A 21,829-nucleotide genomic window follows, 5' to 3' on the forward strand; every position below is an offset into this window, starting at 1 on the left:
TCTGCTCAGCTATAGAGAATGACAGGCAGAAAAAGGCTCGTTCTAAATACCAGATGTCCCCTACAGAAGGTCTTTCATTTCAGGAAGCCAGAGACCTGATTTCGTTGAGAAATAAGGAAATAGAGGCAAGATGGGGGGGTTCTGGTGGAAGTGCGCCCCAACCTTTAGGTATACCAAAACATACTCTACCAACATGTTCAGAATATAATATTCAGGGGCATAAGAGAACCAGCTGTCCTAAATATTATGGTATTTAGTTTATTTAATTTGAATCACTGTTGGTTGTTTTACAGGACTTCAAAGTTGAGCAAGCATGGGTTTTGATGGGAAAATTACGGATCACCCGGGAACCACGGATCACCCGGGAACCACGGATCACCCGGGAAATACGTTATGCTCTGAGTAGATTGGCGACCATACCGACTATCCAATACTTGAGACATCCATCACTTTCCACACGAAGTCAAGAGGGAGCCAATCTCTTCTCCTACGAGATCTGACCGGGTTGATGTGCTCGGATATTCGTCAATATTGATACATGTTTTGCGATGCATCCCGGGTGAGGGTTGGGGCCATTCTACCTGTTAATTTGACTAGTGAGGTTGCGACTAGGCAGATATATATTTCATTACTCGGAGTTTGGTTGGTAGCTATCAATGCACAATATTGCATAATTAATGCATAATTCGCCATACAAAAATACATCATTTGAGATGATGCTGAGTACTATTGGGCAGCTTGCATTGAAGAGACAACATATCTGATCATGGCCTTGAATCCATACGGACTTTGCCTCTGCCGTCACTGCATCTGATCAAGCATGGCCTGGTGGTGAGACGGGAGTATTGGAGTACCCAAGACCACTAACTAGTAGACTAGCATGAAGCGACTAAGATAAGAGTGGACCGATATCGCTCGACTTGGAGTCTGTCTACTTGGAGTCTCTGGAGTCATCTTCTGTGCATCTTCCCGCTCTGCTGACACCCTCGATGGCTACTCCAAGCCCAATCCAGCCCACTTTCCAGGGCCATGCCAGCGTTCCCGCCAGATCGCCGCGGTCCCGTCGCAATCGGCCATGCGACTTTTGCCGCTTCCGCAAAGTCGCCTGCAAGATAAGCAGAGTCGGCGAGCCCTGCGAGCTCTGTCTGGCCAAGCAGCATGCTTGCACCTTTGACGAGGCCCCTCGCAAGCGTCGCCGGCTGCGGGTCTCGGTCTCGCCTCTCCCTGTCAACAGCATGGATGCGGCGGGAGATGCACTTGGATCTGGCGATCCGCTGATGGGCGTTGCGTCCCAACAGGTCGGACCAGAATCTAGCCTCGACCATGAGCTGTACGATATCAATACCTATAGTTTCTCACCCTCGGCCGTTTTGCAGGGTATGCACTCTCCAGACGGCCGACGGGACTCCAAGACCAACACTTCTGGTCCGCAAGATGCTGTCCACTGCAGTCCCGCTTCTATACATGCTGTGAATTCAGCGCCCACCCCGACGTTCGCATCCAATCAGTCGCGGTCCTGTCAAGAAAGGAACGCGGCGGCCTCGCCGGCATCTTCCGAAATCACGAGCGGTCGACCGTCGTCGCCTCTGATGCGCTTCGTTGGATCCTCGGGGGACCTCGACACCTACCTTCTCGCGCATCGTCACTACGACGAACAGAACACCTCTCTTTCCAGGCATACTCATATTGTCTACCAGCGCCTACAGAACCTGGAGAGTTCGCTGGCCGAGTCCATGCCCCCGCCGCTTCTGACTATGTGCCGGAACCCGTCTCTCCCCAGAGGGCATGAGATCACAGACACCAAGCTGGTCCAAGAGGCGCGACAAGAGGTCCAGCAGTTGCTGAACGCCGATACGGTGCAGCGGCTCTGCGCCCTTTTTTCCCGCTTTGTGCACCCATACCTACCCATCATCGACCGGAGGACGCTGACCAAAGAAAGTTCCCGCCTCTTGGACTCGCCCGCCTTGCTGGCTGCTATAGCTGCTACTGCAAGTCACTTTGTGGCCTACGACGATGTTCTGTGCCTCGAATCGGCTAAGCCTCCGTCTCCAGGCCGGCTGTATCAGTTGAGCTGGCACCTGGTACTGGGGGAGCTCGCCTCCCCGCGGCTGTCAACGGTGCAGGTCTTGATCCTGCTCCTCCATCGGCACCTGCCTGACGAGCTCTCCTTTGAAGGATCGATGGACTCCAACATGCGAGGGCTCCTTGTCGCGTCAACGTACACTCTCGGCTTGAACCGGGAACCAGGTAGGTGGGACACGCTTTCGCCGCACCAGCGCAAGCTCCGGAGATGTCTTTGGTGGGTCGCATGGGTGACGGAGAAGTGGATGGCGTTCAGCGATGGTATGCCCAGTCAGTATTATGACAGCGAATACAACGTATCTCCGTTGGAGGAGTCTGACATAGCGGCTCTCGACAACCGCCCAGTTGGCTACTCGCCTTTCGTGTACTTGAACCAACTCACATTTATCCTTGACGACGTGGTTCGATCATATTTTAGCCTCGCAGCCTCTGATCAAACCTCTGCTTCCCTTTCGGTCTCCTTGGCACTGGCCAAAGGCCTTCGGCTGCGTCTGAGGGCCTGGCTTGATAGCCTTCCATCTCGCTTGCAGCCCCATGAGCGGCGGACGGTGGAACTTTTAGACGGTAATGACGACCCCGGGCCCAGTGGGAACTTCTCCCTGCACCTGGCGTACATGACTACACAACTAGCTATATATAGGGCGCTGATCCGCCCCGTGTCACTAATAGCGCTGCAGGGCCACACATGGCACAATGCTCCAACTTCGCTCGACATCGACCTGGATGCTGCTGAAGCAGTCGTTGAAGGAGCCCTATCAAACACCAAGACGCTCCTCGCCTCTCTTATGAAGCTCACGACTGCCGAGTGGGATTCGTTCTGGCCCGGATGTAAGGGACCCTTCAAAAATACTCTCATCGATGCGGTAAGATTGCAACAGCGTTTACTGACATGGTCATAGGGTCACGGCATAATTTTGCTTCCATTTCGACACTGCTCCTACACCTCTACCTGCTCACCTCCCGCTTTCAAGCATGGCCTCTGAGCGGCCCCTCTTCTCCAAACAAGGCCGGATCCTGCTTTCTCACCAGCCAACTCGAGAAGCTCCAAGCGCTGATGCCGAAATGGCGGTGGCATCTGATCCTGGCCAGCCGCGGTGCCGGTGGTCGCAAGGGCTTGACTAACCTCGCCCTTTTGAGACTGGATGCCCTGATGAATGAATGGAAGGAAGAATCTCCCATGCCAACCTCGTAGAGTAGAAGATGAATTGTCTCTAGATTAAATTCTTAATCTTCTCGTCCTCGCGCAACTCTCGAAAGGCCACTGGCCGCGGCAGCTCGAATGCAGTCGGGCAGGCCCCGTACATGATCCCTCCAGCCCTAAACACTGGCCGCAGCTTGGTGACATCAGCCGTGGCTCGATCCTCTCCAATCGCGTCGTTCCAAATATGGAAGCGGATGACTTCAACAATCACCATGGTGGATGTTCGCACGGAGGGATCCGTCTTGCTGTAGAAATCCTGCACTGAATGCAGCTTACACTCTACCGAGTACGGGGATTCCGCGACATGGGCAGGCTTGACCAGGTCGCTGGCCTTTGGGGTCAGCCCTGACAGCGGCCATTCCGAGATATGCCGCGGCGAATTGACGGAAGCAAAGTTGGCGGCTTCTACAATGGACTCGGTCGTCATGGAAATGCACATCTCCTTGGTCGCCAGCAGGTTGGTTAGGGTATCGTTGGCCGTTCTGCTGGTGAAGGAGATGGAGTACATGGGAGGCTACACCACCATCATCAGCCTAGCACTCAACAACACCGTCGAGCAAACCTACATCGACAGCTGCGCACTGGCAGAATGAAAACGGCGCCAAATTCGCCGTCTTGCCATCAGCCGACACGGTACTGGCCAAGGCGATCGGGCGCGGCACTGTAGCCGAAACCAAGAGCTTGTAGTTGAGCCATGGTCCGCGGCCCTCTTCGTAGGGGTCAATCGTCACATACTCGTGCTCCTTCCATTCCTCGTTCGATGCACCACTACCGGCCTTCCAGTCCGGATTTGGTGTCTTGGTGAAGGTCATCTGGGATCTATGGTCGAAGGGAGGGCGTGCCCTCTCGACCGCCCCGAAGTCGGCGTGGGGGTTGCGCTGGATGGCGGCTTCGTGACTCGGCGCCTCGAGCTGTTCTTCTGGCATCGTAACTGTGTTTTGAAGGGAGAATAGTTCAATAGCTGTTATCCGCCCATAGATATATAATACTATCAATTGACGCCAACGCAATCGTGATAAAACGGCCACCGGCAGTTGGCCGATCTCTAGGCCGAGTGGGGGTGAGCCGACCTCGGCTGCTGATAAGATAACACTCGGCCATTAGTAAGCTTTGATCAGGCACAAATGACTCAGCAACTCCCGTGACTCTTCAACACGTGCCTTTACGCCCGCCGTACTTCGCATCCCGTATTTCGTATTTCTGCAACAAGCTCTGATCTCCCAGCCCAGTGGCCCTGCCTAGCATGCCTGGCCGACGCCCCCATACTAAATCACGGGCCGGGTGCCAGCGATGCAAGGAGAAGCACGTCAAGTGTGATGAGGTCCGCCCTACGTGCGGTGCGTGCGCCAGATATGGGGTACCGTGTGTGCCGAAGCCCCTGGCCACCGTCCGCCGAGGGGAGCAGAGAGGAAACCTGTCATCGGCTTCACCAGCTCTACCAGCTCTGCCAGCCACACCGGCTTCACCGGCGTCGTTGCTCCTCGTTCCGTCCCGGGCACGGGCCGCGCTCAGTCTTTGGGAGTTCGAACTGGTCCATCATTGGATCCTTCACGTCGCCGAGTCCTTCCAGGTTAGCCCCGGCTTCCACCGTGCATGGTGCGACCGTGGCATTAGAGTTGCAACCCAGTATGACTTCTTCTTGCATATGATCCTCATGCTCTCGGCTCTGCATCTCGCTCTGACTAAGTCGCCTTTCTTCACGGAAGCCCATCGCACCTTTATTCTGGAGGGATGCTCTGATGCGACCACGAGTTTCCGCAAGGAGGCAGAAAATATCAACGACTCCAACTCCCACGCAGTCCAGGCCTTCCCCTTCCTCATGTCCATCTATGCCCTTGCTCTCCCGCAGTTCGATCGCGAAGAAAAAGGCGGAGAGGCGGTCCTGGATGAGATGATCCACATCCTCATTGTCATCAAGGGCAACTCACTTGTCAGGCCTACAACGACCCCATGGCCACGGGCGCGGGTGAGCCCGCGCTGGATGGAAGAAAAGGACTATCTCGACCAGACCGATGAGGATAACCGTGACAAGGATCTTAGGAACGCTCTCGGGACCCTGCAGCCGTGGGTAGAATCGTCTAGTGACGACCCTCGGGTCCGAAGCATCAATTCCGAAACCATCCAGCTATTTAGGGAGACCCTGAAGATCCATCTGAAGCGGAGTTTACGGCCGCTTTCATGGCCCAACGCTGTTCAGAACGACTATATCGATCTGCTGAGGCATCGGAATCCAATGGCGCTCGTGGTCTTGGCTCATTATGCCGTGATCCTGGGCCAGTGCAGCGACCAGTGGTGGTGCTCGAGCTGGGGAGAGCGACTGCTCTCTGTGATTGCGGCGATGCTGCCTGAAGAGTACCAGGGGGCAATCGCTTATCCGCTGCAGATGTTGACCTGAAAACGGCCAATAGAACAGTGTTATAGCGAGGGGTGTAATTCCGTCTACCCTCTCTTCTCTTGTTTTTAGCGACGGGCTCAGTGCGAGAATAGGGCTGACGCTCTAGCCAGGAACAAGCGGCCTAGTGCGTATGCGTATACTCCAAGTAGTCAGCCACTCTTAATTCGGACTCATCCGGTGCGGCTGAGGCTGAGGAATACGAAGATCGTCATTCCTGACCTATCGGAGTGCGTGATTCCAATGAAAGTATACTGGCGTGATGGACAACTAACGTTATGAACAGTGTTCACAGCCTCCGCAATTCGCTGCGAATACGCATACGCCGTGGGCGGTGGCTGAGCCTCAAATTATACAAACTGTGAAGAGGCATATATCCACATTATGTATATAAGAGACGGATCTCAGCACGAAGAAGTAAAATCAAATACTTATCACTTCAGAAACTAGAGAGCCATGAAACTGATATTTGTTCTCGAAACCCTCCTCTTCAGCCTCGCTGTTGCCTCTTGTCCATACGGCCATGACAACCACAAATGGCAAAGACCACGGCCAGAAGACAGTGAGTTCTGTTTCCTCCATATTTCTTTTCTTTTCGTTTTCCTCTTTCTATTACTTTTCTTTCTTTCTTTCTTCTTTATTCTTGTTTCTGTTGGAAACACAGAACTAATGTCAAGGATGCAGGCCGCTCTCCATGCCCGGGCCTTAACGCAATGGCCAACCACGGATACCTCCCACGCAATGGCAAGAACATTGACTTGGCCGTAGCGCGCGCCGCCATCTCAGGAGCCTTCAATTACGAGCCCACCACGATAGACTTCATGTTCCAAGCCGCGATCGACTTCAATCTCTCGACAACGGGTAATAGAAGCACCATCCACCTCGCAGACCTGCGCAAGCACGACACCATCGAATTTGACGGGTCCCTCAGCCGCAGCGACCTCTACTTTGGCGACAACCTGCACTTTAACCCGTCGATCTGGGCCACCGTCGCTGAGCACTTGAACCTGTATGACACCGGCCCATGCGGGAACGAAACATATGTGACGACGAGGCAGGGGCGGTGCCGAAGAGCTGGGTTAGGGCATTCTTTGGTGCGTATATTCCTTCGAGCCAATGGGCTCAGATGATCTGAAATACGATGTTAATGTGGGCAGAGGACGAACGCATTCCGTATATTGAGGGGTACCAGCCGCCAAAAAAACCGAGGAACGCGATGGATATCTTCAACATGAATGAACGGGTTCTTGCTGTCAAGGTGTAGGATCATCAGGGCGGGCGTTGCATTTGTAGTCCATCTAAATTTACCGGACTGGTCGATTGTCTTTTGTCTCTGAAATGACTGTTGCTTAGAATATGGTACTGTATACTCTCCGAGCAACAGAGTTCGGGACCAGGAAAGGCATTTATTCTTAAAGTTTAAAGACTATCACTTTTCCATCATAAAAGACATCGCCGCTCGGACCAGGGTTCAGAGAATGAGCTTGTCTACCATCTGACTAGTGGCAACGGCCCCAGTATGACAGCAGCGCAGGATGACTGCCAGTCCCCAGGCTGCATTACCCCAAGACTGGCAGCAGGGGCACCAGCCCGTGATGGTCTGAAAACCAGCATCCGGCTGCCATATAACACGCAACAGCCATTGAGAAGTGCAGCTGCCCACCCGATAACATAGCCTTTCCTGCTGGGCGGCCGCGACTGCTTTGCGGTGCAAGGGCAGAAAAGCCATAAGATTTGGAATACTGGGAATTGCACGACGAGGACGCTGTGGTATGGTGACTTCAGGGTCATCTGCTATTCGCCTATCGGAAGAATATGCCTAAATCAGGGTTTTGGATGGTGCTGAAATGATGCATAGGATAGAATTTACGGTGTTTTACTGAAACAGTAGGTCGTCTTTGCAGATCCGGAGGACAGGCATGCGACCATAAGTCGCTTGGTTCAATAGAGAGGGCCGCAGTTCGAGAGGATAATGACGCATATGCCGGAAGTGCATAGATCCTGGGGATTATTAAGCGCAGCAGAGCCCGATGTAACAAACTTCTTGGCCTAAATGGTCGATTGTTGGCTGATCGAAGATCTACTAGACGCTCGCGAGGAATGATATCTATAGTACTGCCAATCTGAAACGTAGAGAGGCAGGTGCAAAGATCAAAAAGACCTCGTGCATGTCCCGTTTCTTTCATAGGACCGGCCAGCTCAGCACAACGTATGCTCCTTCACTCATCCCCCCAGTTCAGCAGCATCCGATCCGAGCTGCCCTGGTACCGCATCAACATGGGCAAGACCTCTGTGGGATTGCTCGTCTCGGCCAGGATCCTCCCATTCTCAGCACTGATGAATCCCTGGCTGACCGCATGGTGCAACCAAGCCACCACGCCGTCCCAATACCCATTCACATTCAACAAGACCACACCCACATGATGGATCCCCAACTGATTCCACGTCGTCATCTCCATCAGCTCTTCGATAGTACCAAACCCACCCGCGAGTGAAACAAATCCCGACCCGGGTCCCCCCTCCATGACCTTTGTCGCCATGAGCCTCTTACGCGTATGCATATCGGGCACGATCGTCGTGACCCCGTACTCGCTCTCGGGAATACAATCCTTCTCGTCAATGTGAGTTCCCGCAGCGAGGACACGCTCAGCAGCTTTGGCGCCCCCGTTCACTTCCGCCCCCTCACGCTTCCCTGACACCTGCACGAGCGCACGGGGAATCACCCCGTGAACAGATTTTGGCCCTGAGAGGGCCACAAGTGTCTTTGCGACCTCGCCCATGAGTCCTGTCGTTCCACCACCGTAGACAAGCTGGACATTGTTCTTGTGAAATTCATACGCCAGCGCTCGCGCGGCTTCGAGGTGGGCAGCATCTTTGCCAGATGTTGCCCCGCAGCTGGGGAGCGTGTAAGTGATGAGCCCAAATATCGCTAAGGGAAGAAATGGGAAGGGGCTTGAACTTACAAGACACAGACAACAGCTTGTTTTGACGAGGCCATGGGTGGCTTGTTGGCAAGATTAGTAGGTGCAGAAGATCGAGAAATGCGTGACCAGGAACAGGGACTGGCAACAGGGACCGGCACAGCCACAGGCACCTATCTGAAATTAAAAAGTCAGACCAGTCAGTGTAAGCAAACTTGCGGCGCCGTTTTGGTACCAGGGTAAAGTGGAGACTGCTGACGAAACCCGTTCTTTATAAAACCACGACTTGTTACAAAACGAGACAGAATAATAAACCGAAAAACAGGACTCAATCAAGGGAAAAATGAAGGGACGAATAACGGGACATAACAAACTGAATAATAAACCGACAACGTGACTGAGAGAACATACAAAATAACAGGATAATTAACAGGACATAACAGATCAAATACCAAGACTGTAACGGAGAATTATATAACACGCAGCCCTATCAAACGGTATCTAAAGAGAGTCCACGACGGAGCCATACTTTGTCTACTGGAGTTCGTTGAATCGTACCCATCCCCTTAGACTTCTTTCTTCTTTGCACTGATAAGTTTCAACTCATAAACTGACGTTATTTGGTGACATTACTATCAGACAACTAGCGACAGAGCACAGTTTCCTCAGGAGCAAGCCCGGCCCACTGCCAGCACGCCTCCCAGAGGCGCCTTTGCACCGCAGCGTCTCCGGTCACCGATGCCGCAGCTTCTTCTTTCTGGCCAACATAATATCCGCGCTTTCCCTGGAAAGCTGGATCAAGGCTCAGAGCCAAAAGGTCTCGACCGGCGTCTTTGTTAGTGCGGAAAGTTGTAGTGATATGCTTCAGGATAGGCATGAGGAGCTTTATTGCTGCGAAGAGACGCTGGACAGATGCTTTTTGTCCCGATTGGGCTCGTGACTCGACGAGGCCACCAGGATCCATGGCCGTTGCTGTGATTGTCGATAGCTTTGGGATCTAGAGGTAGAGAGTTTACGTGTAAATCAGCTGCCTGAGATGTTAAGGGAAGGGAACGGGGAGTCTGCTCACCTGTCGCAGTCTCTGGTTGAGATCTTCCATGAAGATCACGTTTGCCAGCTTAGCCGTTCCGTATCGCTGGAAACCCCGGTCATGCACAAGATGCGGCGGATCCGGCCGCGGTTTAACTAGCTCTTCAATATCCTGTGGAATGCCCGGCCGCAATGAAGATAGAGGGTTCGGTTTGTCTGGGTAGTGGGTGGTTGAACCCAGCATGACAACCCGCCCTGCGCGGGGATCCATGCTCTCGATTAACTTCAGCACGAGCAGGTAATGAGCCAGATGGCCGACCTGAAATGTCGCTTCAAATCCATCCGCCGTGAACTTCTGCCCCGACTCGAGCGACCAGGTGAACGCATTACAGACGATCGCCAAGATGGGCGGCAGCTCCTTGGTGGATATCCTGGCGGCGAGGCTGTCGGCGAATGATCTCACGGCCGCTAGACTGCCTAGGTCTAGGCCTTCGACGAGGACATGTGCGGAGGGGTACCTAGATATGAGATGCACCAGCTTGGCGGTATTGGGGTCTCTTTCTGGAGACGGATTCCGTACGGTGGCGATCAGCGTATGTTGGGAGTATAAGGCAAGAAAGGATTCGACGAAGCCGAGAGCGAGTGAGCCGTTAGCTCCCGTGATGACAACTGTGCCAGACATTATGATCAAGAAAAAGCTCGCTGACCAACATCGATGAGCTGAGGACTATGAACAGTAGAGGGTTTTATACGTATGGCTGCCGGAGAGCAGAACCGTTAACTCCGCTGGCGAGCTACAATTTCTAAGCAAGCTGGGCGTGCACAAGCACTTCTGTAACGGGCAGGTGCTGGTCTTGTCCTGAATGGAAGATTTTTCTTGGTTCGCTAGTACTGTTAACAAGACACCGTTGGCTCTGCAGCTCTAATCAAGGGCGGTTTCCTAATGTTAGTGTTTCCAAGAATATCTCTTTCCCCAGGCCAAGACTTGGAAACATGGACTATTCTTCTTTTAGAAGGCGCAATGCTTGGCATTCCGTTAATCTAAACTGGAACAGGTTAGCCTGGGACAGGCCCTATATCTAAAGGCTAGCTGAGGCTGAGCTGACACCCCCAGTACTTTGGTAAGCTGGTTGTCTTCGACCCTTCTTCCATCTTCCGCTCCATAATTCCCTAGGTATCCAATGTTAAAGTCTCAAGAGATACAATTTATTCACAACACGATGCCGTCACAGGCTGCTAAGCCCTCGGCAGCCGAGCGGAGGCTCGCTCGGTCCCACGCTGCTCGGTCCACCCATGCCAGAGCCAGGCGTCTGCGGACCATCCAGTACCAGGCCCAGAAAGCGCAAGACGCAAGTAACGAGCTGCAAGAGGACAGTGGCGAGCTTCCTCAGTACGGGCTGCTCCATGCACTCTCCTATTACAGGCGAGATCCTTTCGAGAGCTCTGCCAGACGGCTGCGGCCCATGGAGCAGATGTTTTTCGATCACTGTATGTACTCAATTCGGAGCGCGCTTGTCCTCTGATAGGCTAAAAGATCTATTTTCTTTTAAGATTTGACTGTTATTATTCCTCTTATGCGTTGTAACGGTTTAGATGTGGAGTTCTACCGGCGCATGACATTGTCCTGGATCCCGCTCGCGCTTTCTGATGACGGCCTGCTGAATGTACTCTTCCTGGCGGCGTGCCGTCACCTCAGTGAGTGTTATCAGACACGGCCACAGGCAGAGCCTTTCTCGCGGATGGCTTTCCAGTACAAACTGCGCCTTTTGAGGTCGCTCAGAGAGGAGATTTCTGCCGAGACCGCACATTTTACCGACGCCAGTGTGATAAAAGCTATAATGCTCGCTTATGACGAGGTAGGCGCCGTCTCTCACCATTGTTTGGGATACAATATACTTATCAGGGGTTAGCTATGGGCGCGGGATGAAATGACTATGAGAAACCATGTCGAAGGAGCTGTCAGGATGGTCAGGCTTAAAGGAGGGCCCCAAACTCTGGGGCTGGATGGCTTTATTGAGCGCCTGCTGTTCAATCTCCTTGCCAAGGTAAATAATGAAATAGGAAAAACTGTCACGTCGCCTTTTGATCAACGCATAACGAGCGTGGAGATTTAGTCTTTTCCTCTTGAGGTGTTTTCTTTGGACCTATGAAGAAATGTATGTCGTCGAATTGATTACTGGATGTGCGCTTATGCTGGTTTTCTACTCTATATAGGCTGTATGCAGTGGCCGATAAGGCTCCTCCAACAGCGTACGTTCTCGTCCGTGAGCCGTATGTGAAAAGCCTCCGCCACGGCTTCGATCCTTTCTGTAGTGTTCAAGCCCACAATCCGACAGGCACCCTTGTGCAGCAGCCACGCCATGGATACGGCGCTCATAGAGCACCCTTTGGCAGCTGCAATCTGCTGCACTCGCCCAATGATCTTCTTGTTCTGGCCGCCGGCAAACCATTTTGCGGCCTTTGCGTCTTTCTTCGACCGTTTTGTCCGGCGAATTTCGAAGTAGGCTCATCGCATCGCCAAAGCGGGACACCCGGTGTTGCCTGTCCGAGGATCTGGGTGCGACGCATACGGAGGCCCTTGCTTGCTGCATCTGACGAGGTAATCCCCCCTTTGGCTATAATGTAACGAGGTCTCGGGATGAGCGTGCGGACAAAGAGGACCAGGGCGGCGGCTATGGTGCTGCCGATCTTCAAACTCGATATCCCGTCAACTCTTGTTATGAGGTTGCGGCTTGTCATGACTAGGACATCCTGCCCTGCGAGAATGAAATTTCCGGCCTTGTCCGCTGCGTCCAGAGCTATCTGCTCCGCATCCTGGGCGCTTTTCAGAAGATCTTCAACCCTGAGGGTAATCACCTGCAGATCTGACCCTCGTCCGTCAATCAGATACTGCAGTTGCTCGGTAGACTTGGACACATAGGAGCCTGCGAGAATCAAACCACCTGATTGACAGGTGTGGGTGCTGAGACCGAGAGATCTGGGTGTCAATGGAGGAATGTGCGTAATTCCCAGTCTCGTCGATACAAAGGCAGCACCTGTTCGGTAGATGTATGCTTTTCCCTTCGATTTTGCTAGTGAAGTCAGCTTGCTTGATCATGAAGGAAGAAATTAGACGTACCATCTAACAAACCAAGCACGAAGATTTCCATATCCGTATCGACCACAGCATTGACGATGATGATACTCCCCTTTTGAGAAGCGATGAGCTTCTCCGCCACAGCTCGAGGCCCGCCAGTGCGAATATCCTCCAAGGAGATATATTGCACTCTGTTCGCCGTAATCGAGCCCTCCGACTTCTCCACGACGTAGTTCCTGAGGTTCGAGTTCGCGTCTCCAAAAGTAGCGTCCTTAGCAAACGGTGTCTGCGCAGCCGGTACTAGATTTCCAACAGGGTCCAAGACATAGTGAGTATCGTCAATAGTGAAACGCCCTCCCTGACGAAAGAAAGGCGCCAGGATCCAGCTATCAACCGCTCCAATTATCTCCTCTGCCGCCTCTAGCTCATCGGGGAAGTGGCCGCGAAGTGTCGAGTCACCCCGCAACACGATCTCGAATGGCCTTTGAGCTCTTGCAGCTGCTTTCGTGATGGCAGTGCATATCTGTCTGATCAATTTCCGGGCCTCTGTAGTCGGAAGAGCGCGTGAGTTAGTAAGTATAAAGAAGCCGCGATTGCACGTCTAAAGCTCATGGACGAGGATCTCTTCGTCCCAGACTGTCAGCACGTTAACGGCATGACATGTCTGGGTTCCTGTGGGATCGTCATCCAGCACAACGAGGACCGGTAGACCTGGCGTATTCACGAGCTCAGCCGCCAGATTGGTGCCAGGTAGCGCGGGCGGAAGACGCTGCTGGACTTTGTCGAAACTCAATATACTCTCTGCCATACCATTCTCTGTCCGCAGATATACGCCCGCGGTATGTCTGCGACAAGCCTTGGGAAGATTTTGTGCGAGTTGACCGGCTTTTCACGAAAGAGACAACATAGCGTGCTTCTATTTTGGCTCACATCTAGTTGAATGGCTCTGACGGGGCAATACTAGCTAGAAATCTTGGACTGGGCGTTCTGTGCCGGGTTTCTCTCCGAAAATGCAAGACGGATTGCTATCCAGCTTATGCTCTGCATACCGGCACGGGCGACTTCCGCTGGGGGACAGAGGGTTTCTGTCTCCTTTCCAGACAACCCGCAGAAATCCCTCGAATGCGGTGCTTTCCAGCTTGACAATGACTGTTTCGCGGGAAGTCTGCGGTTTTCTACTGTATAGGCATGAGTATTCTGTCTATTACAAGTTTCGAGTCTATGAACACTGATATTACGTTTCTGCTACCATTTTAGCTAGCATCTTTATTATTGAACCCATCACAGAATACTCCAAATCCAGCCCGCCTTCACAGAAATGGCTGGTAACCTCGTTGTTGGACAGATAGACTACACAGATCGTTACCTATGAAGCCAGCTTGCGCTCGCGGATACCCCAGCTTTTGCTGTGCGAGCGTGAAAGTCCTCGAGGGTGAGATCAGCGTACCCTTCGCGGACATACAGGCGAAGATACCAAGTGTGCTCGGCCTGTACGAGTATACATAGACTGGCGAAGAGGATGGATGCACAGATGCGCATACTCAAACTTGTGGATCTTCCAGGTGCCGTGCGTTTCGCTGACGCTCAATTACCATTAGTGAATTGAGATCGGCGACACAGAGACGTCAGAAATTATATTCGAGCAACCTAATCCAGCCGGTCAGCAAATTGCAGGATCCTGGTCGACGATATTCACGGTCACGATAGCCCGCAGGTATGAGAAGAGTCTTACGGTGTTGCCGAAGCTGATACGGTGGGATTCTGTTGAAGAATCTGGAAGTCTACGTCATGAAGTTGGACGTCAAGTCCGGAAAATTAAATCCCTCGAAATCCGTGAAGAGGAGCTCATCCAACGCTTGTGAAGCTGGTGCCGCAGTCGGGACTGGGGGATAATATACGGTCTCATGCTGGACTGGTTGCATATTCAACCCGCCCGATCCATAAGGAACTGTGGTAGCAGGCACCGGAACAGGGGCGCCAATGCTGGCTGCGCAGTCGTGGAGCTTCCTGTTCAGACCAGGTGTCATTCGCCATAGAGGATGCTGGGGAATGCATTTGGTATTACGAAATAAGTTAAGTGCACTGTTGATTAGCTGGAAGTCATCCTGCACTTTGATCCCAAGCTGCTCGTAGTAGTTCTGGCAAATTTCAAGCAGGAGATGGCCTGCAAATGCGATCATGACATGAAAGTAATGCGGCATGCCGACAAGTCCTTCTTGAAGTTCGGGCTCGCCCAGGATCATCTCGAAGATGGCAGCTGCCGTGTCATGCGCCATAGTCGCAGCAGTCAAAAAGTGCGGAGGAATAGGGCGGCCATGCAATCCTTTAAACACTTGATGACCCAAGTATAGCTTCCCGAACTGATAGTGCAGCTGCAGACCTCGCTTGGGGAACTCGCCAATGAAGGCGTTCGTGACGAAGAGGCTGGAGAATTTGGTATACCACTTGTCGAGCTGCCGCGAGTAGTTGAGAATTTGGCTAGCCAGAGCAGCGGGCAACGGGGTCTGGCTATCTGAACCTAGGGCGTCCCGTACCTGGCCCATGATAAGCAGAAGAGAAACCTGGGACAGAATGCGCACGTCAGACTCGGTGGTTTCGGCACGGTGCAGGTATGACTCCCATCCCACTGCAATGCCCTTGTCGCTGCGGAGAAGCGAGTCGCGATTGTGGAGGATGGACAGGTGCTGGTCGCAGACGAAGAGCAGATACCACAGCCGTACGCGGTCGGTGGCAGAGGCTGGATTCTGCGATAGGGGAGAGGTCACTGACAGGCCAGGCGCATCCCCTGTGCCTGTCCTGTCCTCGAACAGGGCATCAAAACTGCGATGCATTCGCATATCGGCGGCGCGTCGGATCGCATCACTGCAGAGAATGCGAGAGGCGTCGGCCAGCCAGAAAGAACTGATACACAGCGCGCGAATGTAGTCGATGTCACGCTTCTCAAAGGTGGACTTCGCGACCAACGACCGGAATTCGCGGTTGCAGGCCTCGTAGACCGTGCGGTCTTGAGGATTGTGTAGGGCAGAAACGGTGCAGATGGCGGCCAGGAGGCTGGGCGCGTTTGTCTGCAGCTGGTCCAGCCCCTGATACTCGCCGCCAATGCCGTACAGATAGTGGTCTAGCCTGGAGAAGTAATTGCGAACGAGCCGCTCGGCGACAGCAGCGCTGATAATGCCCTTGCTGATCAGGTCCGACCTTGCCCCTGACCGGCCGGCGCGCGCGCTTGGAGGCGAGTCAATGGAGTGAGTGCTCCGGGTTTTGGTGATATCGAGAAAGGTGTCGATGGGCGCTTGCACAGCCGATGGTGACTCGGGAGGCGACACCTCGCAGCCTTCCCCTTCTTCCTGATGACTCTCAGACTGCTCATTTTCCGCAGGAGGATACGATCCGTCACGCTGATCGCCCGCGGAGGCGAGCGCCCTGGGGCCCTCGAGCCCGAGATGCTGGCAGAGAAGGGTGAGGGTGTGATGGAGGTGTGCAACATCGGTTTGCAGGAGCTGGATGTTCCTTCCGCTAGGTCAGCGCTAGTCTTCTCTCTACGACTCTTCTTGACAGGATGGATTTACTTCGTATCCTCGATCAGCGACTGCAGACTGCGGTTCAGCACGCAAGATAACCCACGGCGACGGCATCGGGCACAGGGAGGGCCCTCGTCAGACATTTCGCAGCGGATCTATCTGGTTAGACGGGCTCAATGATACTCGAGAGGGCTTGTTCAACGCCCGTACCTTGTTCTTGCGACACGCAGCACACGCAGTGATTTTGCGTGTGATCCCCGGCAAAACCTCCGCCAAATTGTAGCTCTTGTTTGGTTCTTGGGCTGAGGATTCATGGTGGCCGTTTTCCACTGCTGGTATTTCCCTCTTTCGTTTGGGCATATTCGGGGTGCTGATTCCATTCAAGCACTGTCTTGGTGGGCAGAGACGGACAAAGCTGCCACAACGCTACCCCACAGGGGATGCCTCACCAGCTGGAGTCAGTCCATGCTCCCATCCTTGCATGACTCGTGCAGTACAGCACAGCTGGCAGAGTTCGATGTTGTCTCCATCTCCCCTCACTCTGCGAACCAATTGTAGCTGTTATAAACGCAGTGGCGGACTGTTCTCCGCTGATCGGCCATCCTCCGAAGGTCTCCAAAAATCGTGGGAAGGGGGCTTTGGGTAGCTGACATTATAAGAAGAAGTGTAGATAGAAAGAAATGGAAAAAGATATCGTAATTACAATATAGCAGATAAGAATGACGTCCACGATCGCAGCGAAAAGCAAACCCCTACCGGCCGGCATATACTGCCCCGTCCTGTCACTTTATAAGCCTACCGTACGCCAGGAGATCGACTACGATGCCTCATACAAGTATTTTGTCTACCTAATCCGCGGGGGTGTAGACGGTCTGGTGATGGCTGGAACGACAGCCGAAGCAGTTCTGCTGCCAGCAAGTGAAAGGCAAGAGCTGGTCCGCGTTGCGCGCCGCGCTGCGAGTGATCTGAGGCTCCCCCAGTTCCCGATTGTGGCTGGGATCAGCGGACAGTCTACAAACGAATCTATTCGTCTGGCAGAGGAGGCGCACGAAGCAGGGGCGGATTTTGGCCTCTTGCTGCCCCCGTCCTACTGGGTCAAAGCCGTGACTAAGGAGGTGATTGTCGATTTCTATCGCGACGTCGCCGACAATAGTCCAATCCCGATCGTGATCTATAGCGTATGCTTTAAGCTTCTGTACCTGCTATACGATGCTAATATAGTTGTATGATAGTTCCCTGCCATGTGTAACGGGGTCGACCTGAATTCGGACATTATGTCGGAACTGGCGCAGCATCCCAACATCGTCGGCACGAAGCTCACATGCGGAAATGCAGGCAAAGTCACCCGATTGACGCACGAATACGCCCATGAGCAGTTCGCGGTATACGCAGGCTCCTCGGACTGGCTGCTGCCATGTCTCATTGGAGGCGGCTCAGGCTGCGTGACCGGGATTGGGAATGTCTTCCCCAAATCTGTCGCTCGGCTATACGCACTATGGAAAGACGGCAAAGTGCAAGAGGCGACAAAGTTGCAAGGATTGGTAGCGCAGGCGGAGAAGGCGTGCAAGGAGGGGATCGCACCGACGAAGTTCGCAGCCAGCTATTTCGCTGGGCCTGGGGCGGGCGTCACTGATCCCAAGGCATTCTGGCCCAGAAGGCCGTATAGGCCTTCAGGCAAGGAGAAGCAAGACTGGGTCGTGCAGGTTATGCAGCATCTGGTTGAGATTGAGCAGTCAATACCGGATCGAGTCTAGGGATAGAAGGTTTCAGTAGACAAGAAATATTTAGGGGTAATGAACGAAATTATCTCTTTTCACTTCGGTAACTGCATCATCATTTTCTTGACAGTTAGTATTGAATTCAGCGCTGTAGACCCCGAGTGGATACCCTTCGTTGTAACTCCCAGTACCGGTGCACTATACACCACGAACCTTCTCCTGACTAATTAACCAGTGTCTAAACCGCAGCGAAGTGAGTTGGTATGAAGTATCTTAGCATGAGTGTATATGCTGGTTTAGTAATCATGGTCTTCTACACTCCGAAGAAATTCTCCCCTATCTGCACATATTTGATCGTCTGCCGCCAGAACGTAAAAGCAATATGGATTGAGCCATCCTCCCCAACGACCATACTTGGGTATGACAGCTCCCTATTCAGCTTCTGCTCGCTATTGTTGGTTAAACAATATCCATCCCCCTCCTCCAGCGTCCGGTGCTGCCACGTCCTTCCCTCGTCATCGCTCCAAGCAACAGAAAGCGGCGCCCTAGGTGCTCCCCAAAACGCTTCTTTGCCATCTGGCCGTGGCTTCTGATTTGGACGGCTATCCTTCCCCTCGATGATCTCATCATAGAGCCCTTCTCTGCGCCCAAGAGCATTCTTGCGCGAGGAGTGGTTATACACCACAACCACACGACCCGAGGGTAGAACATCAAAGCAGATCCCAGCATTAGGATTCGGCAGCGAGGTCGGCTTCGGCGCCGTCCATGCTAATCCATCCGGCGATGTTGAGGAGTAGATGAAATCTGCCCATCGGCTGCGATAGAGGGCGAGATATTCCCCGGTCTTCAGACGCTGGATTTCCATATGCACGCACCCCGTACTCTCGGCGATTGGAATCTCAGACCAAGTCTGGCCCTGATCATCAGACGTGCGGATGGCTGAAATGTCATCGTTGCCAATCCACTTTGCACCCAGTTCAACGCGGCACTTAAAGGTTGGGATCACAAAGATGCCGTTTTTTAGGATGATAACGGGCTGCCGGATAAAGGTGCCAGGCTCGTCGAAGATAACTGTAGGGTCACTCCAGGCATTCCCGTCATCGAAGGAGATCGTACGCTTGACGACGGCTGAGTCTTGGTTCCCTCCTTGCTGAGACGTATACAGGAGCCAGAGCTCACCAGAAGGGTGCTGGAACATGACGGGATTTTGCTCACTTCGTGTCTCGTCGTGCGTCACTTTGATAGCTTCACTCCAAGTGCGGTTTCCAAATGGTAACCGGGAAAAGTAGATGCTGATATCGGGCTTGCCTTCCATGTTCCCCCCGAACCAGGCGCACAAAAGGTCGCCATTTGGCAGACAGAGCAGGTTCGACGCATGGCATTGCACGGTTGCCGGTCGTAAGTATGCTTCTTGATAGGTGTATGGGCGGAATGTCGAGCGCAAGATCCCGTCAAAGAGAGTCTTCATATCCTCTTGGTTGACTTCCATCAGATATGTCTATGGCCGCGTGGTGTATTGGCGTCAGTGTCGAGGTTTTCAGGCCACAGCTACCCCTCTTAAGGAACGCTCGTATACTGTCTAGCTAGAACGGGCTCCAATCCGATCTTCGGGGCCCGGCCGACACTTCAAGAAGCTTAAAATATACACCGGGCGACAGTCCGATGCCAGCAATCCAGATGATCTACCCGGTGGGACGATCACCCCGTGGGGAACGACTGGACGCGGGGATTCTCCATGTGTTTAGGTATGCCTTAAGTAGCCCTCAACTCCACCTGCACTGTGAGTGAAATTTGTTTGGAACTCGTAGTATACGACGCATCTCGAAACACTTAGGCTCACCTGAACTACAACATCATGGCTGGTGGAACGAGTCTTTGGGTCAGCAAAGAGGCCAGAACAGACCCCAGGGAGATCTTTAATCTTCGTCATCTATATCTAATGGTAACACTCGCCTGGGCCGGGTGTTTCTACGGCTTTGATACGGGCAATATTGGGGGTATTCTGACCCTGCCCTCGTTCGAGACTGCCTTCGGTCTGATTGATCTGCCTCAGAAGGAGTATGATGATCGTAAAGTTTGTCACCCTTATAGTCTGCGCCCTAGACGCAGTTAATGACGAGTCCAGGGAACAATCGCAGCCATGGTCGCAGCTGGCGGCGCCGGTGGCTCTCTCCTCGCAGCGCCGACGTCTGACGTCCTCGGCCGTAAGTGGTCTGTATTTCTCTGGGGCCTGGTCTTCATGCTCGGCGCTGCGTTGCAGATGGTCCCCAACTACGATATTCTTCTCGCAGGCCGATTCATCGGGGGTCTTGGTGTCGGTGCAAGCTCCATGCTCAGCCCTCAATTCTTAGCCGAGAACTCTCCAAAGAGCGTTCGTGGCTCGATGACGGCGACATATAACCTCATGATTGTCACGTCCTTGATGCTGGCGTTCTGGGTAAACTGGTGTCTCACTGTGGAATAGGCCTGATCTCGAACATGACAACTCGCAGTGGAGGACGGCGATGAGTATCCAGCTTATTCCAGGTGGACTTATGGTGCTCATGATCCCTTTTGTCCCGGAGACGCCCAGGTACCTCATCAATCATGGAAAGGCAGAACAGGGCGTGAAAAATCTCTGTCAATTGAGAAAACTGCCCCCCGATCATCCGTACATTCAGCTGGAGTTTCACGAAATCCAGGCACAGGTGCAGTTCGAGCAGGAGACATTCCAGGGCCACAGCTACTGGGTCGTCTTGAAGGATATTTTTGGAAACAGGAGCAATCTGCAGCGTTTCGTTCTCGCCCTGCTCCTGTTCATCTTCCATAAGCTAACGGGGACAGATTCCCTGAATGTTCGTGCCTGCTTCTTCACACCCCAGGTCTAGGGTTGATGGCTTTGCTGACCACTACAGTACTACGCACCGCAAATATTCGAACTCATCGGTGTCAAGGACAACTCCTCCTTGTTAACTACCGGTGTCTACGGTGCCGTCAAAGTAGCGGCAACGATCTTCTATGTCACATATCTAGTAGACCGCGTCGGCCGTCGTCTCCCTCTACTGATGGGAGCAACCATTCAGGCTACAGCCATGCTCTATCTAGCCCTTTACCTTCGCTTCGCTGGAACAGACAACACGGATATGGGCGGCACGCCGGCCGGTGGTATCGTCGGCATAATCTGGATCTACCTGTATGCCTTTGGTTGGTCCTTCGGTCACAGCGTTGCTTGCTACATTGTAGCTGCGGAGATCTTCCCAACGCGAATCGTAAGTACCCTTCTCATTTTCTCTCTTCTTTAACTCTTGCGGAAATATCATTAACTCAATGCATGCTGCAGCGCTCGGCCTGCATGGGCTTTTGCTTCTTCACCAATTGGATAATCGATTACGGTATCACGCGGGCGACACCAAATATGCTGACGAATATGGGTTATGGGGCCTTTCTGCTATATGCTCTTTTGACGTACCTCGGAGTGGTATTTATCTTCTTCTGCCTTCCCGAGTTGAAGGGGCGGTCGATTGAGAGTATGGATGATTTGTTCCAGCGGCCCCTGTGGACACTGTGGCGGCATGCGTATCCAACGGCCGAGGAGACGGTTAGGCATGGAGTACGGGAAGCCAAACGGGAAGAACAGAAGCAGAGTCATAATTAGCTTTATGATGAAGTTGATGACATTTTGGGATTGTTTGGGGAGGGGCTTAAGTGCTCGTGCGAGTTGTGCAAAGAATGCTGCGTGGGAAGGATATCAAGTTCGCATTGGGTAGTAACAAACATGCCTATGCTTACAGCAGATAGATAATCATGCAATTTCTGGGTTTTGGTTCGTTTTAAGGCTTGTGATACGTAATGCCTGGACTGTCTCCGCAATACTCCAATCGGCCTTCTCCCCGTTGCTAACCTACGATACCCC

At 53.0% G+C, this 21,829-nt stretch overlaps 10 protein-coding genes and 1 pseudogene across 11 annotated transcripts, besides 1 other annotated feature; 6 read left to right on the top strand and 5 right to left on the bottom strand.

Moving 5' to 3' along the window:
- Window positions 1-21,829: part of a sequence feature (contig 1.135 1..301041(1)) that runs on past both edges of the window.
- Window positions 990-3,274, top strand: ANIA_07921 (Zn(II)2Cys6 transcription factor; the record flags this gene model as incomplete). The annotated part of the gene is made up of 2 exons (XM_676098.1): window positions 990-2,910; window positions 2,982-3,274. 2 exons carry the CDS (start codon window positions 990-992, stop codon window positions 3,272-3,274), a joined length of 2,214 nt encoding a protein of 737 aa, XP_681190.1.
- On the bottom strand, window positions 3,491-4,209 carry ANIA_07922 (flavin reductase family protein; the record flags this gene model as incomplete). The annotated part of the gene is made up of 3 exons (XM_676099.1): window positions 3,491-3,528; window positions 3,560-3,797; window positions 3,850-4,209. 3 exons carry the CDS (start codon window positions 4,207-4,209, stop codon window positions 3,491-3,493), a joined length of 636 nt encoding a protein of 211 aa, XP_681191.1.
- Window positions 4,527-5,678, top strand: ANIA_07923 (Zn(II)2Cys6 transcription factor domain-containing protein; the record flags this gene model as incomplete). The annotated part of the gene is made up of 1 exon (XM_676100.1): window positions 4,527-5,678. One exon carries the CDS (start codon window positions 4,527-4,529, stop codon window positions 5,676-5,678), a length of 1,152 nt encoding a protein of 383 aa, XP_681192.1.
- ANIA_07924 (uncharacterized protein) lies at window positions 6,132-6,805 on the top strand (the record flags this gene model as incomplete). The annotated part of the gene is made up of 2 exons (XM_676101.1): window positions 6,132-6,237; window positions 6,360-6,805. The coding sequence occupies 2 exons, from the start codon at window positions 6,132-6,134 to the stop codon at window positions 6,803-6,805; spliced, it is 552 nt and encodes a 183-aa protein (XP_681193.1).
- Window positions 7,895-8,673, bottom strand: ANIA_07925 (LOG family protein; the record flags this gene model as incomplete). Its single annotated transcript, XM_676102.1, has 2 exons — window positions 7,895-8,570; window positions 8,639-8,673. 2 exons carry the CDS (start codon window positions 8,671-8,673, stop codon window positions 7,895-7,897), a joined length of 711 nt encoding a protein of 236 aa, XP_681194.1.
- ANIA_07926 (uncharacterized protein) lies at window positions 9,240-10,307 on the bottom strand (the record flags this gene model as incomplete). The annotated part of the gene is made up of 2 exons (XM_676103.1): window positions 9,240-9,593; window positions 9,666-10,307. 2 exons carry the CDS (start codon window positions 10,305-10,307, stop codon window positions 9,240-9,242), a joined length of 996 nt encoding a protein of 331 aa, XP_681195.1.
- ANIA_07927 (uncharacterized protein) lies at window positions 10,846-11,722 on the top strand (the record flags this gene model as incomplete). The annotated part of the gene is made up of 3 exons (XM_676104.1): window positions 10,846-11,113; window positions 11,177-11,481; window positions 11,687-11,722. The coding sequence occupies 3 exons, from the start codon at window positions 10,846-10,848 to the stop codon at window positions 11,720-11,722; spliced, it is 609 nt and encodes a 202-aa protein (XP_681196.1).
- ANIA_07928 lies at window positions 11,999-16,579 on the bottom strand (annotated as a pseudogene). Its single transcript has 6 exons — window positions 16,430-16,579; window positions 14,487-16,198; window positions 14,164-14,189; window positions 13,751-13,879; window positions 12,744-13,247; window positions 11,999-12,696 (listed from the first exon to the last, which is right to left on the bottom strand). Coding segments are annotated over exons 1-6 (3,219 nt in total).
- On the top strand, window positions 16,939-17,973 carry ANIA_07929 (dihydrodipicolinate synthase family protein; the record flags this gene model as incomplete). Its single annotated transcript, XM_676106.1, has 2 exons — window positions 16,939-17,397; window positions 17,452-17,973. 2 exons carry the CDS (start codon window positions 16,939-16,941, stop codon window positions 17,971-17,973), a joined length of 981 nt encoding a protein of 326 aa, XP_681198.1.
- On the bottom strand, window positions 18,251-19,252 carry ANIA_07930 (sialidase family protein; the record flags this gene model as incomplete). The annotated part of the gene is made up of 1 exon (XM_676107.1): window positions 18,251-19,252. One exon carries the CDS (start codon window positions 19,250-19,252, stop codon window positions 18,251-18,253), a length of 1,002 nt encoding a protein of 333 aa, XP_681199.1.
- On the top strand, window positions 19,793-21,571 carry ANIA_11029 (uncharacterized protein; the record flags this gene model as incomplete). Its single annotated transcript, XM_676108.2, has 5 exons — window positions 19,793-20,011; window positions 20,063-20,374; window positions 20,430-20,771; window positions 20,832-21,185; window positions 21,257-21,571. 5 exons carry the CDS (start codon window positions 19,793-19,795, stop codon window positions 21,569-21,571), a joined length of 1,542 nt encoding a protein of 513 aa, XP_681200.2.

The sequence above is a fragment of the Aspergillus nidulans genome, chromosome II (genome assembly GCF_000011425.1).
Source record: "Aspergillus nidulans FGSC A4 chromosome II".
Lineage (NCBI taxonomy): Eukaryota > Fungi > Ascomycota > Eurotiomycetes > Eurotiales > Aspergillaceae > Aspergillus > Aspergillus nidulans.